Consider the following 14,326-nt stretch of genomic DNA (forward strand, 5'->3'; position numbering starts at 1 on the left):
ATCGAATCATGGGACGTCGACACTGACGATACTGATGATTGGTCGTCCTCATGTTCTTCTGCCACATGCGAGCTGTTCGACAAGTGGGACTCCCCAGGCCTCGACGCGATTCCCTCTTTCTCGCTGTGGTTCATGGCAATCTCCTTGTCGACATCTTGAGAAGTCATGGTGCACCCTCCGGAACGGCACTTGGTTAAAGCCACCTACAAAATCAACACAAAGCGCGTACCCCACGAAGTCCAATCGCTGGCCGCGCAACGAACAAGATAGCGTGAGGGTTAGAAGACCGAAGCACGGTCCAGTTGCTCAAATCATGGGCATGTGAAGAAGCTTCGCTTTTTGACGCTGGAGAAGTATACCAAATTGCTTCGCGCATCATTTCCGCGTTCGTCGCGGAAATAGCGGTGATGATTAGACATGGGCGCAGAAGACTGTGCCATCGTGTGCGAATAAAACTCGGAGGAAGGGGCGAAAACTGAATGCCGAAGATGCCGTTTGCGGAGAGAACTGCGCCGCCTTGACTCGCGTTTGTGTGGAATCAGATGTATGGTCCGTGCACGTGCGTGCAACGTCACGACGCATCGCTTTGCAAACCTCACAACATCATCCTTCGCACCGCTCCATCTCCTGCCCCTCACGCAGTTTCCCAGAACGATCATGGATCCCATGCAGCGAGATAGCAGTGCGAACCCCATTGTATCTGCTTTTCTCCATAATGAAATAGCAGGCTTCCCCTTGCGTCGCCTCAATCCACACACCAAGAGCGATGTCTGTAGTGGTGTTAAGTTTGAGGATTTATCCTCACCTGAGTAAACCTCAATACTCCCGACTTGGTGAGTTCAAGGTAAAGTGTCAGCTGAATATGCGGTGTCACCCCGCATCCCAGCGACAGGCACATGCCTCGTCAATGACGTGCCGAGCTTCTCTCCCCAGTAAGTGGGCATCTATGATGAAGTCCATCGCGCTTTTTTATTTCCCTACACGAGCCTATCTGTCCTTAACTCTTTTTTCTTCTCTTCTTGGCGTCCTGACATGGCATCCTCAAGTCGTTCAACGTACTTTACCAAGTCTATCTTTACCTTCGCCGGTGCTGTCTTATATCGCGTATACCAATCAATGTACATCAATTCCTGGATGCAATTCGACTCTCACTTGGTTCGGTCGATAACCACGCCGTGTGACGACGTTCGACCTGGTTGTTCGACCAGGCACGACACAGTTGCGAAGTCGACGCATCTGAGATCGCATGATCGAGTCGGCGTATCGAGATGCTCCGACATACATACATGTGTATAGACACGAAGATCGGGACTGGCTTACGATGTCACGTCCACCGTGATACACGATTCATGTACTCACTTCCTGGAATTCGGTGACGGCAAGGTTTGTGGGAATGCCGACGTCTGCGATAAGGATCGCTGGGACTCATTTGCTGTTTGTTGTCGTGCAAAACAAACCGCGCTGCCGTCGCCGCTGTGCCATTGCTTGGCGCATCCCGGATCAACCTATCGCCGCCCACGCGCCTTGACTGCTTTCGCGTTCCTATGGCCATATTACACCGCATGTCAACCCCCGCGCCTTTCCCCACCTCGAGACATACGGCAAAGTCTTCTTCGCACAATCAAGCACATCACAAACAGTCCAGACACACTTGCGCCTACGTCAGTGAATGAGGCAACCGTCAAGCGCAATGGCCGCTTTCGGCCATGCGGCGCTCCTCACGCAGCTCTACCACCACACGGTGCTTCCACGCGACGTGCCGGAGCGAGAGGACAAGAACCTATACCGGGCTGAGAGTGAGCTCGTAACCCGCTTGACTGATGCGGTGAAGTCACTTGTGCCACACGCTCCTTTAGACGACCTGCCGTGCATCGATGCGGTGAGGCTCGCTCTCACAACATGTGGATCCATCAACGTAGAAGGAAAGATAGATAAGACCTTACTCATCAAGGCATTACAACAGCTCGAAGCGAGGCAAGCCCTCATCCTTCACGTCACAGGACAGAACGCCGCGTTGCTCATTTATCGACATGCCAGGTGAATAGTCGAGCTCAATTTGCTTCAGCAGTGCATAGCTAACCATTTTCGCAGCTCTGACGGCTCGAACTTCGTCGTGTTCGAGGCTTATGAGACATCAGCTACATGTGAGCGAGTGCTTGCATCCGAGAACGCATTGCAGTGGGATTTTCCCGGTCAAGCTCTAGCGATACCTTACGACATAATGGCAGAGGATGACTTTCAGCAAAGCCTCTGTACATTTCTGGAGCAGGCCAGCATCGAATCCATCAAGCAGTTCGCGGCAGTCACCTACAAGGCTTGCGCACCACAGCCAGAGATTCGTGATACCCCGGAGCCTACCCTTGTGACCGAGGCGCTCATGGCTATATTGGAGGTGAATGGCTCAGTTCACACCACGCCCCTCCTTCGCAAGCGTGTGCGTGACACCGTCTCATTCGACAAAGCGTACAAACCTTGGCGCAGATCCGCATTCTACCTGACAGTACGCGTTGCCATTCAGCGGCATTTGTACAACCTCCTCGGCGCTGACGCAGGGCGGCTGTACTATAAAGCAGTCATCGCAATCTTCCTGATGCAGTTGCTCAACGACGGTCTATACGCCATCTCGAACGACGCATCACATGCTATTCTCCAAAAGCTTGGTCGTCGCCTGGCCAAGTTGGAGCTTGATTACGACCGTGGCTCTGAAACATACAAGGACCTTCATCGCCAAATATTCCGCACGTTGCGACCTGTTATGGAAAAGTCTATAGCATCTGCGACGACTTGTATTGAAGCAAACTGGGAAGCACACAAGAGGAGGACAGCTAGGCACATCTGGAAAATTGAACAATACGCCACCGTTTCCGACATGACACTGACGTTGCCGCTCAGTGGCCCAAATTCTCAATCATGCGATGTACTTCCGATTCAGCACTGCCATGACTGAGATTCGATCTCCAGCAGATCTGTTGGGACATTATGAAAGCAGCACAGCTCTTAAGCCCTTCGTTGCAGTCATGCACCGCTACCTCGATATTTTCGCCTACGAAGACTGCTTAGCGAACGCTGACCTAGGCGATGACCTGGGCGATGACCCAAGCGACTATGATAGCTGCACATCGCTTGCACGCAAAATTGAGACGTACATATCGAAGATCGGGGCTGCATATTCGGACTATCCAGGAGTTCTTGAGCCGCCAACTTTTGAAGGTTCTGGAACTATGGATGGCCTATGGATATGTATGCGGTGAACTGCTATCCTCTTCTGGTTGACTATCACCCTGGGTTCGATCCAGCCATGCTCAATGTTTTCCAGCTGGCTACCCTAGAAGAGTTCAGACGTATTCGCGACGTACAGCTCTACATCAGCAAGCGTTGTCGAGGCTGTTGCAGGCAGGGAGCCAGGACTATCTTCGAGACACCGACCAAGGATTGTTTCGCCGTCCGCTATTATGACGAGTCAATCGACGCAGCATCGCTCTTGGAGCTACGTACTGAGATTGAAGAAGATGCTGAAATAGAGCTTGCTGCAAAAGAAGAAGAATGGCAAGACAAGAGTGCTGTTCACGAATCCAAGATCCGAGAAATGGCTGGCCTGTCCTGTGTGTACGTTACAGAAGTAGACGAGCACGGGAATGAGCGACAAGTGCACAAGAAAGGCTGTCGCAAGCACAGACTGAAATGGGAAGCCAAACAGATGATGATCGAGATCCTCGAACATCCGTTGCCCAAGTCCGAACCAGCCCTCAAAGCGGTGGTATTCGAACTCATGTGTCCCGAGACCTTTGCTGCATATCGCGACGCAACGTGGTCGATACTCTCTGCGTTTGCCTTCTCCCATAAGGCTCCGTTAGACGCGACACCTGAAGTGGACGGTGCCCCGCCTCTCCGATCGTATCCAGGGCTGGAGAGCTACGCCAACGACATCATCTCCAGAGTGACTTTGGCGTCCTCCACAAAGTCGCACTTGCAATCCCACTACGCCAAGTCGGGATTCCCAGTCACTTTTCGAGATATCTGTCGATCGTTTGGTCTCAAGCTGGACTACTACGACAGTTTGGCGCAAGTCTTCACGAGTAGTTCAGATCAGCCGTCATTTGCTCATCTGTTCCCGCTGAAGATACCCCCAAACTCGCCATTTGCATCCTTTGATGAGATGTTTGACAAGTGGCCTTCGTCAAACAGGGTGCTGGCAACACAGACTCGATGTCCCCCGGAGGTCAATGTTCACGAATACATGGCTTGGCAAGGCTTGCTACTTGGCACAAATCTGCGATGGCCGTCTCTGCTGCGGGAAATGGGCTCTTCCAACCTGAGCTTTTCCACTGAATCTACTTGGGCTGCCATATCTCGTCTCGTTCTTCAGGCTGGACCAGCAAGCTCTGATGATGCCTTGAGGGACATTCATTCTGCTTTACACGATGGCAAATTCTGTTCTCAATTACTTGATCAGATCGATTACCGCCTAGAAGCGATCCGGAAGAACTGGCGGGAGTCAGTGCAGCTGGATATCCTCATAACCATAATGCTGAAAGTCTTATCATGCGCTCCTGTTAACAGCATCCGTTCAATAGTCTTGCAACTATTGTCTAAATCGCGCGAGATCACACAGGCTTGGTGTGCCAGCCTTCGATCTACTGAACACGAACACGGAGCTGGACCATCTATCTTCGCGACATGGGCAGCAGTGCTATGCAAACGCACTTTTTACCCAACGTTAAGTGCACACGATATACCGCGTGAGCTTGTGATAGAGTTCATCATCGCTTCCATCACGCTGCAGAACTGTCTTGCAGGCAGCTTTGATACCTTGCCATACAACCTCAGGAATGCTGTTTTGAGGGATCTCACATCTGTACACAGTATCCGTGCACGAATCGGAAACGTCATACGCAGTGAGCAGCCATTGTTAGATTCGCTTAGAGCGTTTTGGCCGATCCCAACAGACTGTGAGGAGCACCCTATCACCATCCTCCATTACGAGGATTCGGCGTGGATCCTCATGACATTGTCCACGAGCGTCGGAGTACAGCATCATGTCCACTATAACTTTGTCGAAGGCACACTTCTGATCAATGGGCAGGCCCTGGGGATTCTGCCTGCCGAGTACCGACGCTGGCCCATCATTCAAGAGCTATTCGGCTCCCAGGGACTGAGGATGTTCCCGTCGTCATTACCAGGCATGTCACTCGTCGTCGACCGTTTAATGCCATGTGGGCATTGGGTGCATCTTGGCTTTCGTAACAAACAGCTAGTCATTCGTGCGACACTCCGAGGCAGTGCTACAAACCGACAAACCGTGCTAGAGCTCATATCGCGAAATATTTTTGGTGATCGTTTCCACTTTGATCTGCCAGCGACCCTCGTTATCGACTGCTATCATTGGCTAGACCTGAATACGGGCATTATCGAGATTCGTCAATTGGACCCATGGAAATCAAAAAGAGGTAACTGGCGCCTGAACCTTGGCACCAGGCAGGCCACACGTAACAATGGCTCTACATTGGTGGATCCTAACAGCGATTTGGCGAAAAAGGTCATGCAGAACTTCCACTTCTTCGAGTTCCCACATAACATCACCGTTTATCAGCCAAAACGGGGCAGGGTGCGAGTGGAATTGAAACGTCTAGAACTGGACTTTGTTGTCAATCACGTCGGCTTGCTGCAATGTCCACAACTTGGAGCTGTGATTACTGAAACACCATTGCAAGATGTCGGAACTTGGTATGGATTGAAGAGCAAATTGGTTGTACGGTCCATAAAAGACCCTACGCAACGCAGCATTCTCATACCTCTAGGAGAGCAGACGATCGAGCGCGAAGGCCCTCATGTATCCATCGTAGTCAGGAATAAGGGTAGCTATCTCAAGTTTAACGTCAACAACGTGCTTGGGAGGATCGATTGTCCTGCCGAGCCGGTGATGCTATACTACCGGGCTTTGTGGCATGCAATGACAACATACGTTGTGCCAGATACACTTACGAAACGCACTGGTATCGAAGAAGCACTGCAGTATCTTCAGTCTGGCGCATATCAACCATGGACACCACTATCTTCAAGCGCATGCGATGTTCTCCACACCATCTCCGCATTATCCCCTTCACGAGCGTATTATCCGTCGACGTTGAAAGCAATGGAGACTGTCCGATGGCGTTCTGAGTTGACAGTCGTCATACAGGATGACAGATACCGACGTGTCGTAGCAACAATTCTGGCGAGGAATATGGAACTTGCACGTTTTTCACCCACCGCTCATTGCTGCGAGGCGCCGCTGTGTGCAGATGGCAATTCGCATTTGGAGAATCGATCAATACTCCGGAATACCACGAACGGATCCAAGCATGATACTGTCTACAAAGCGAGGGATCGCCCATTGTACGGACGAGAACGCTCCAACGCTATGGACATGGCAAGTTTGCTTTTCAAGTGGCCTGTCCAGGTCCCTAATACCAATGACCTAGCGTCTCTACTTGAAGCCTCGCCAATCATTAGTGGCTACACGCGATCATTCGACAAGATACAGCTCACCGATATCCTCCACACAGATGTTGGATTAGAGTGGGGAGCTCTGGTCAAGACAGCCTTGGGGCTGTCCCGCGATCATCGATTCGAGTTGACCTTCCTGTTCTCGTTGCTCGCCTTTACACCAGATGCAAACATGGACCTTTTGCGTGCCATAGTTTCATTTGCGATCATACCCGATATGAAAGACTTGTCGCTCCCAGGGGCTATCGTGTACAGCCGATTCAAGTTCGAGGAGTTACCAGATGTGGATCATCTCGCCGCGCTTCTCAAACCAGCCATTAATTCATACGTGGCTGACGAGAGTACATCCACAGGCCAGTTGTTGATGCGCCAGTTCGATCACGACAAAGAAGCTAATGGGGCTTGCAAGAAGATCGCAAAATCTATTCTCGCGCAGTGGCCTTCAAAGATCCTTGATCTGGACCAAGTAGTCACTGTGAAAGACTCACTGTTGGACCGAGAAGAGGCCTTGGACTTGATATTACATTCTTGGGAAAGGCTTGTTGACAACTTCCTTTTCAGTCTACACATTGAGGAGTTGCAACTTGCACTTTCCCGGCATTCTGTAGAAGCCTGTGTTCTGGCATCACAGCCCATCGTTTTGGCAGAACAGCGACCAAGCTATTATCCCTTTCCGATGAGAGGTGGTGATTTGCCCACTATACAGGACATCTTGGAGAAAAACATTACTCAGATGCATGGTCTGAGTATGAAACCGTCTGTGGGACCTGGTCCACGAATCCTGGTCGACATCCCCAACGGCAACGCGAATACTCCGGGGAGAACCATGACTTCTGCTCCTCCGAATCACGCAAAAGGCGCTAGGAAGCAATTTGTGCCAGATCATATACGAGAGCTTAGCAAGATCATCGGACCCTTCCGCGCTAGTCCATCTTTGATACACAGACGCTATGGAGATGAACTTGACCACAGTATCGAAGCATTGGCCAAACACCTTGCTAAGCCCGAGTCTACCCAAGAACCTTTCAACCCCACTAAGCTATCGAACGACCTATTTGCCGCAAGGGAATCTGTGCGTATAATTCATGAGCAGCTCCGGCATGCGTTCTCGAAAGGAGACTCGCGTGCGAAATGGCTAAGTATGGTCGGGTTGTGGCCAAGCATGAGTCCGGTCACTCTGCTCACAGAGCTACGCACAACCTCAGGAGTGAGCTTCGGTGCAGGCGTAAAGGCAGCTTTGGTCAACTTCGGCGTCGCCATCACTCAGTATCAGCGTCTACTACGACTTCAGGACGCCACGCAAAAAGAACGCCGGCAGCAAGTGGATGATGAGCGCAGCAACCCTGGTCATACAAATTGGTCTCCTTTCGAAATGGCTGATTGGCTTCTACTTGAGATTGAGAGCAATATCATGATTCGCCCAGAACAGGTGGATGTGGCGTTGGGGACCATCGCGCCCGCATCTCGTCAAAACTCTGTGCTTCAGCTCTTGATGGGCAAGGGTAAGACATCCTGTATCCTACCCATGGTAGCTCTGGTACTTTCAAACGAAAACCTTTTTCGAGTCATCCTGCCCAGGCCTCTCCTCCTGCAATCTGCACAGATCATGCAAGCTAAGCTGGGTGGGATACTGAATCGTGAAGTAATACACCTTCCGTTCTCTCGCAGGACACCAACAGGAAAACCTCTGATGCAGGCCTACTGTCAATTGCACAGCTACATTCAAAAGCAAAAGGGCGTTGTTCTGGCTCTTCCTGAACACATCCTATCCTTCAAACTCAGTGGCCTGCAACGATTGTGTGACGGAAAGGTTGAGGAAGCAACGATGATGATCAAGGCCCAAGCCTGGCTTGACCGACATGCGAGGGATGTACTTGATGAGTGCGATGTTTCGCTTGCGATTCGAACACAACTCATATACCCCTCTGGCTCGCAGCAGACAGTTGATGGCCACCCACTTCGATGGCAGACCATACAGGCTCTCTTGAGTTTGATCGTTACATATCTGAATGATCTCTCGAAGCGTTATCCACACAGTATTGAAGTGGTCAAGAGGACAGGCTTTCCACTTATCTACTTCTTGCGGCCCGACGTGGAAAATCACCTCACGGATCAACTCGTGCAGTCAATTTGCACAGGCCAGACGGAAATTCTTCCAGTCCGCGCGTACTCCACGTCATCTCAACAAGACATACAAAAGTTCATATCTGAGCCTTTACTGGACGTTGACGTAACGACGCGCGTACTCGAAATGTTCGTCGAGGATCGCCACCTCGTCAACGTGGTGTACCATTTGCGAGGCTTGTTCGTTCATCGCATCCTAATGTCCACACTGAAGAAGCGATGGAATGTGCAGTATGGCCTCCATCCAAGCCGCGATCCAATCGCAGTCCCATACCAAGTACGTTTGTCCATCTGAACTGCATTAGCATGTTGGTATACCCTGAAGCTCTTCGAGACACTAACATCACACAGGCAAAAGGTGTACCATCTCCTAGTGCTGAATGGGGCCACCCCGATGTCGCCATAATTTTGACATGTCTGTCATTTTACTACGACGGTCTCAGCTTGAACCAATTCAAGCAAGCTATTGAACATTTAGCAAAATCTGATGAACCCAGCATCGAATACAGTCTATGGGTCGCTGACGGAGTCCCAGAAGGCTTCAAGAACTACAACGCGGTGAATGTGGAAGATGTTCATCAGCTGCGGGAGTTGCACCGCCATGTCAAGTAAGTACCCCGGCGATAGTGACTGAACGATTGGAGCTTGGCCAAGATTTGCTAATGCCTCACAGGTACAGGGTGTCTTTACTTGACTTCTACCTAAACAGCTTCGTGTTCCCACAACATGCGAAGCAGTTCAGTCGGAGGTTGTCTGCTTCAGGCTCAGATCTTGTTGTGTACGACCCGAATAGCCCAGCTTGTCGTGTTTCCGGATTCTCTGGCACCAACGATACGAGACATCAACTTCCAATGACCATCAAGCAGAACGATCTACCTCAGCTTGCGCATACGAATGCTGAGGTCCTAGCTTATCTTCTAGAGGAGCGCAACCGCCACTACATTCGCATGGTCGACGTATACAATAAGCGATTAAACGAGGATGGTTTCTTGAGAAAGCTCTTGAATCCATATGCAAAGCCGAATGCACAGAACGGGCGGCCCATCGTCGCTGAGCGAATTCGCATCCTCATCGATGCAGGCGCGCAGATTCTAGAACACGACAATCGCTCCCTTGCCAAAGCTTGGCTGAAAGAAGACCACGAGGCCGCTGCAGCAGTCTACTTCGATGAAGGGCATCGTGCAAGGGTTGTTTATGGCAAGGGCACGGATGTGCCGCTTGTCGCTTCACCTTTTGCTGAAAACCTTGAAGATTGCCTGGTCTACATTGACGAGAGCCATTGCCGTGGTGAGTATGATACATGATCCTGAGACTCTTCGCACATTCATCGTGTTTCAAAGTTTGCTGACCATTCTCTAGGCACTGACCTAAAGCTTCCTCCTAATGCTAGGGCCGCGGTAACCCTCGGGCCACATCTCACCAAGGATGCGCTGGTCCAAGCCGCGATGAGACTACGACTGCTCGGGAAAACACAGTCTGTGACGTTCTTCTCGCCGCCTGAGGTCCACCAGAGCATCTTGGATCTTCGACTCGCTGCACAGGGAGGCACGCAGAAATCGCTGAGTTCTGCTGATGTGATTCGTTGGCTCTTCGAACAAACGTGCACAGGTATCGAGCAGCTTGAGCCACTGTACTTCAATCAAGCTCTCAACTATCTGCAACGCACCCAGGCCAGACTGGAGCACTCGGACTTCTTGGAAGACCCAGAGTCACGCGAGGCCTATCTGGCGGTCGTACGATCGAAGGAGCTACAATCACTCGAGCAACTCTATGAGCCAAGACATCAACATCGGGGGCCCACGATCAAAACTTCCGATTTTGCACCATGCCTCCGTACGTTCGTCGGCGAAGTCTTGAAACGTAGGAAAGGCTTTCAAGATCGGGGATTTGCCGTTCACTCTTCCGCTCTCGAGGAAGTTGAGCAAGAGCGGGAGATGGAGTTTGAAGTTGAGGCCGTTCGCGAAGTTCAACCTCCCATTCACTTCAAAGCCTTGAAGACAACCAGGCTACACCGTGACATCGAGGAGTTGGCTCTGACAGGCCAGATGCCAGCAGGAAGCGATGCTTTTCAGCCAATGTTCTACGCCTTACAGAAGACTGCAGTGGGACTGAGACATGGTACGATCGCAGCGGCGAGTAGAGCGACTCGCCTCTTTGTGTCAACACAATTCATTCGCACTGTGAGCGTCAACGAGCCTAACGACGGCTTCCTGCGTCCCTGCCATTGGCTATTGTGGTGCTGCACAAGCGAGATCGGTCTGCTGGTTAGTCCTGAAGAAGCTGATGCTCTGATACCCATTTTGCGTCACGTCAGTGAGCCATTCTGCCACATTATTGTGTACTCGCCTCCGATCACACGCAGGATGCTCCAATTTGGAGGGCTCAGCTATTACGCCATTCCGAGCCTCCCGGCCACTTTTAAAGCACCACTATGGCTGAAAGTTGAACTCGGCATCTTCGCTGGACGACTCTATTTTGACTGGGATGAGTGTGAAGAGATTACGCTGTACCTTGGTATACAATCTGAATTGGGAGACGTGCATTTTAGTCATAGAGAAACCTTTGCGACGAAGCCATCAGCGTTCCTTCACGAGTGGCTCGCGATCCGTCGGAGGGGTCAGGACTTCGAACATACCCCGATGGGCTACATCACGACTGGAAAGCCACTCTCAGAGGACCATCCCTTCTTTCGAACCAGTACAAATGACAAGAACACCGACACTGATTTCGATATCTCTCGCACACAGGTTACTCCTGTCGAGGAGGAAGATGATGACGATGAGTCTGACGACGGTAACGATCATGCGAAGGAGCATCTGTTTCAGACAAGCATGGATGATGGAGACTCTGATGTCTTCCACGATGCCGTAGAAGCAGTGGAGGAGAACGGGGAGAGTACTTTCTTCAAAGGAAAGGCGTATGTGGATGCGGAAGACGAGGTTGAGAAGTAGGCGCGGCAGCTGTACAAGGTCACTCTGATCCTCTACGCAACGTAGTCTGTTACAAAAAAATCGGACGTGGTGTACACGTTGTAGATTGATCTCCTGTCTGCTGTGCTATTGTGGCTTGTATGTTTGGGAAGTTAGCACTCGAGCAAAATACTGACACACCAGCTTGTGCCACAGTGCTCACACCTTTTCGCTAGGCTTTCACATCCAGCGTTCTCAGTAACCTTCCGGGGAAGTCCTCGGAGGTGCTTTTCTTTTTGCCTTTTTGTATACACAGCATCTTTCACACATGCATACACACATATCTTTTTAGTCGTCGCTAACAAGCACCAAGACAACAGAGAGAAGAGGAAAGCCGAAGATCTCGGCCTAGAAGAGAAGATGCGGATCATCAAACGCATGGTCTCCGAGACTGATTCCGGAGGTGTGCTGCAGCCACAGGTGGTCTCAAAGCAAACATGACTGACACTGCACAGGAAGCTTCGAAGCTGGAACTAGTCTTCATATGTCCGAGCACAGTCTCCGAGACCAGCAGGATAGGGCGCACGCATCACGTCTAGAGGCAGAGGCCGGGCAGATTGAGGCTGAGGCAGCGAGTATGCGAGCTAAGGCTGCGAAATTGAGAGCCGATGCGGCAGGCATTCGAGCCGATCTGGAGGGTCGCCAGCTCACTCGATCGGTGAGTGAGTGACGTATGCTTTGAGCTTAGCGTGGTGATCCTGTTGTCGTTCAAATGGCAAGAGCGATCACTCTCAACCTCCAGCCACACCGACACATTGCGCCATGGCGAAGCGGGTGAACATCCACCAGCTACGTGCCGCCTGTGCCTCGCTCGAGGTTCAATTCCCTTGGGAATTTGGAGACGAAGTAGAAGACTACAGTGATGCTCACAGCAAACTCGAACTTGCCAGACAACTCGAAGACGAGTTGAATGACCCCGAAGGGGAATGGATGACACTCTCAGCAAAGATCAGTATGCAGAAGCGCTCGAGCGCATGGATTAGAATGATAGCGGATAGCGCTTACAAAGCCGGCCGCATCGCGGGAGAAGGTAGGTGTCACTCTGTTTGCGAGACTTTGCTAACACGTTCGCAGAAAGTGCCGACAATACAGATTACTTGTACTGGACTGCCATTCTCGGACCGCAGCACCATCTCCGGAAAGCCTACGACACCCTCGCAAATACACATCGGCAATGCGCCGCGACAGAGAAGACTCACGCCGAGTCCCTCCAAGAGTGCGAAGCTGCACACGAACAATGCTCTAGCATTATTTCGACTCTGCAAGATGAGGTCGCCCAGCTTGGTGCGACCGCAAAAGAGCACAACGCGTGCAATGGGAGAATAGAGCTCTTGTCCGAGCAACTGCGCCGTTCCGATATCATTGTAAAAAGGCATAGTGCATGCAGCGGAGAGATGGACGTCTTGACCAACAACGCCCGCGACGTCGAAAAGAAGCACAAGAAGTGTGTCGAGAATATTGCGTCTCTAACTTTGAAGCTCGGCAAGGCCGATATCATCGCGAAAAAGCATGATGGATGCAGGGAAAGTATAGACACATTGAACTACAAAGTCCGCGACCTCGAACTGATCGCAGAGGAGCACAAGAAGTGTGCCGGGAAGACCAAGTCTCTGACTGAAGATCTCGAGCAGGCCAGCAAAGTCGCAGAGAAGCACAAAGACTGTGAAAGCAAGCTCAAGGCATCCGAACAGCGTTCAGTAGATCATCAAGACTATATGCAGGCTATCAGTGATCTCAAGGCGCGAATCCAGCAACTGGAATCTCCCAAAAAGACTGCTCAGCAGATCAGCCAAGGAAACGACAGACCTGACGTAAACAACGACAAAGCTCGCATCGAAGTCCTGGAGCAACAACTTGCCAAGATCGAAGCCGATTTCAAAGACATTTGTGTGCTTATAGCCATAATATACGAATCGCATGTCCATCGACACTCGAGCTCCATTACGGAGTCTTACCGAGAACTAGCCCGTAGGCTGAGAACATGGACATGTGCTGATATGAAACCACATAGCCTCAAGGGCGACCGGAAGGCTACGTTCATGGACTTTGTTAGAGAAGTGGTGGTTGGTCTCGACATCTTGACCAAAAAGTACCACAACACCATAGACGAAATAGACAAGGCCACGGTCGCAGTGGGCGAATTGAAGGATGATATAGAGGCTCTCACGACAGAGCGAGATTCATGGAGGGTGGACTGCATGGAACTCTTGGAGAAGGCGCAACTTGCGCAGAAATCGCATGACGCGAAGGAGCGTGCGCTTGCGCAACAGCTGACCGACCAGGACCTTTTGATTGCAGAACTTCAACTTCTCCTAGCGGAAGCTGGACTAGATTTAGCTGAGTAGTAACCATAACCTGACTTCTAAACGTGCTGCAATGCTTCATCGTGCTGGTTTCCCGATTGGGCTAGCCCCAACTCTGGTCATGTACGTTCCTTCCCTCCCAATACTTCCGATCCTTAGACACCACACGCCCACAATGCCGCCGCAAAAGAATCGCAGTGCTGAGGTCCTTGCGGACCCAGATCCAGGCGAAAAGTGAGCACAGCACCTGTAATGTTTGCGGCCATCGACTAACGCAAGAGTAGCATGGACACCAGCAAACGCGTTTTGCGAAGCCGCCCCAGTTTGACACAGTCATCAGAAGCCTCGCAGAAACCAAAGGCTAGCAAGCGCAATAGCGCCAATCCACAAGCACGTACCGCAAGCTGGGATACCAGTTGAGTTGTTACCGCCGCGCACAGCAGA

At 51.2% G+C, this 14,326-nt stretch overlaps 2 protein-coding genes across 2 annotated transcripts; both read left to right on the plus strand.

The window, feature by feature from the left end:
• Positions 1-1,690: 1,690 nt before the first annotated feature.
• On the plus strand, positions 1,691-13,924 carry SNOG_01429 (hypothetical protein; the record flags this gene model as incomplete). The annotated part of the gene is made up of 12 exons (XM_001792016.1): positions 1,691-2,037; positions 2,092-2,738; positions 2,893-3,240; positions 3,297-8,887; positions 8,962-9,218; positions 9,290-9,897; positions 9,970-11,557; positions 11,900-11,982; positions 12,035-12,237; positions 12,369-12,609; positions 12,672-13,466; positions 13,545-13,924. 12 exons carry the CDS (start codon positions 1,691-1,693, stop codon positions 13,922-13,924), a joined length of 11,088 nt encoding a protein of 3,695 aa, XP_001792068.1.
• Positions 13,925-14,057: 133 nt separating this feature from the next.
• On the plus strand, positions 14,058-14,302 carry SNOG_01430 (hypothetical protein; the record flags this gene model as incomplete). Its single annotated transcript, XM_001792017.1, has 2 exons — positions 14,058-14,116; positions 14,167-14,302. The coding sequence occupies 2 exons, from the start codon at positions 14,058-14,060 to the stop codon at positions 14,300-14,302; spliced, it is 195 nt and encodes a 64-aa protein (XP_001792069.1).
• Between the last annotated feature and the right edge of the window lie 24 nt (positions 14,303-14,326).

The sequence above is a fragment of the Parastagonospora nodorum genome, assembly GCF_000146915.1.
Source record: "Parastagonospora nodorum SN15 chromosome Unknown scaffold_2, whole genome shotgun sequence".
Taxonomy (NCBI): domain Eukaryota; kingdom Fungi; phylum Ascomycota; class Dothideomycetes; order Pleosporales; family Phaeosphaeriaceae; genus Parastagonospora; species Parastagonospora nodorum.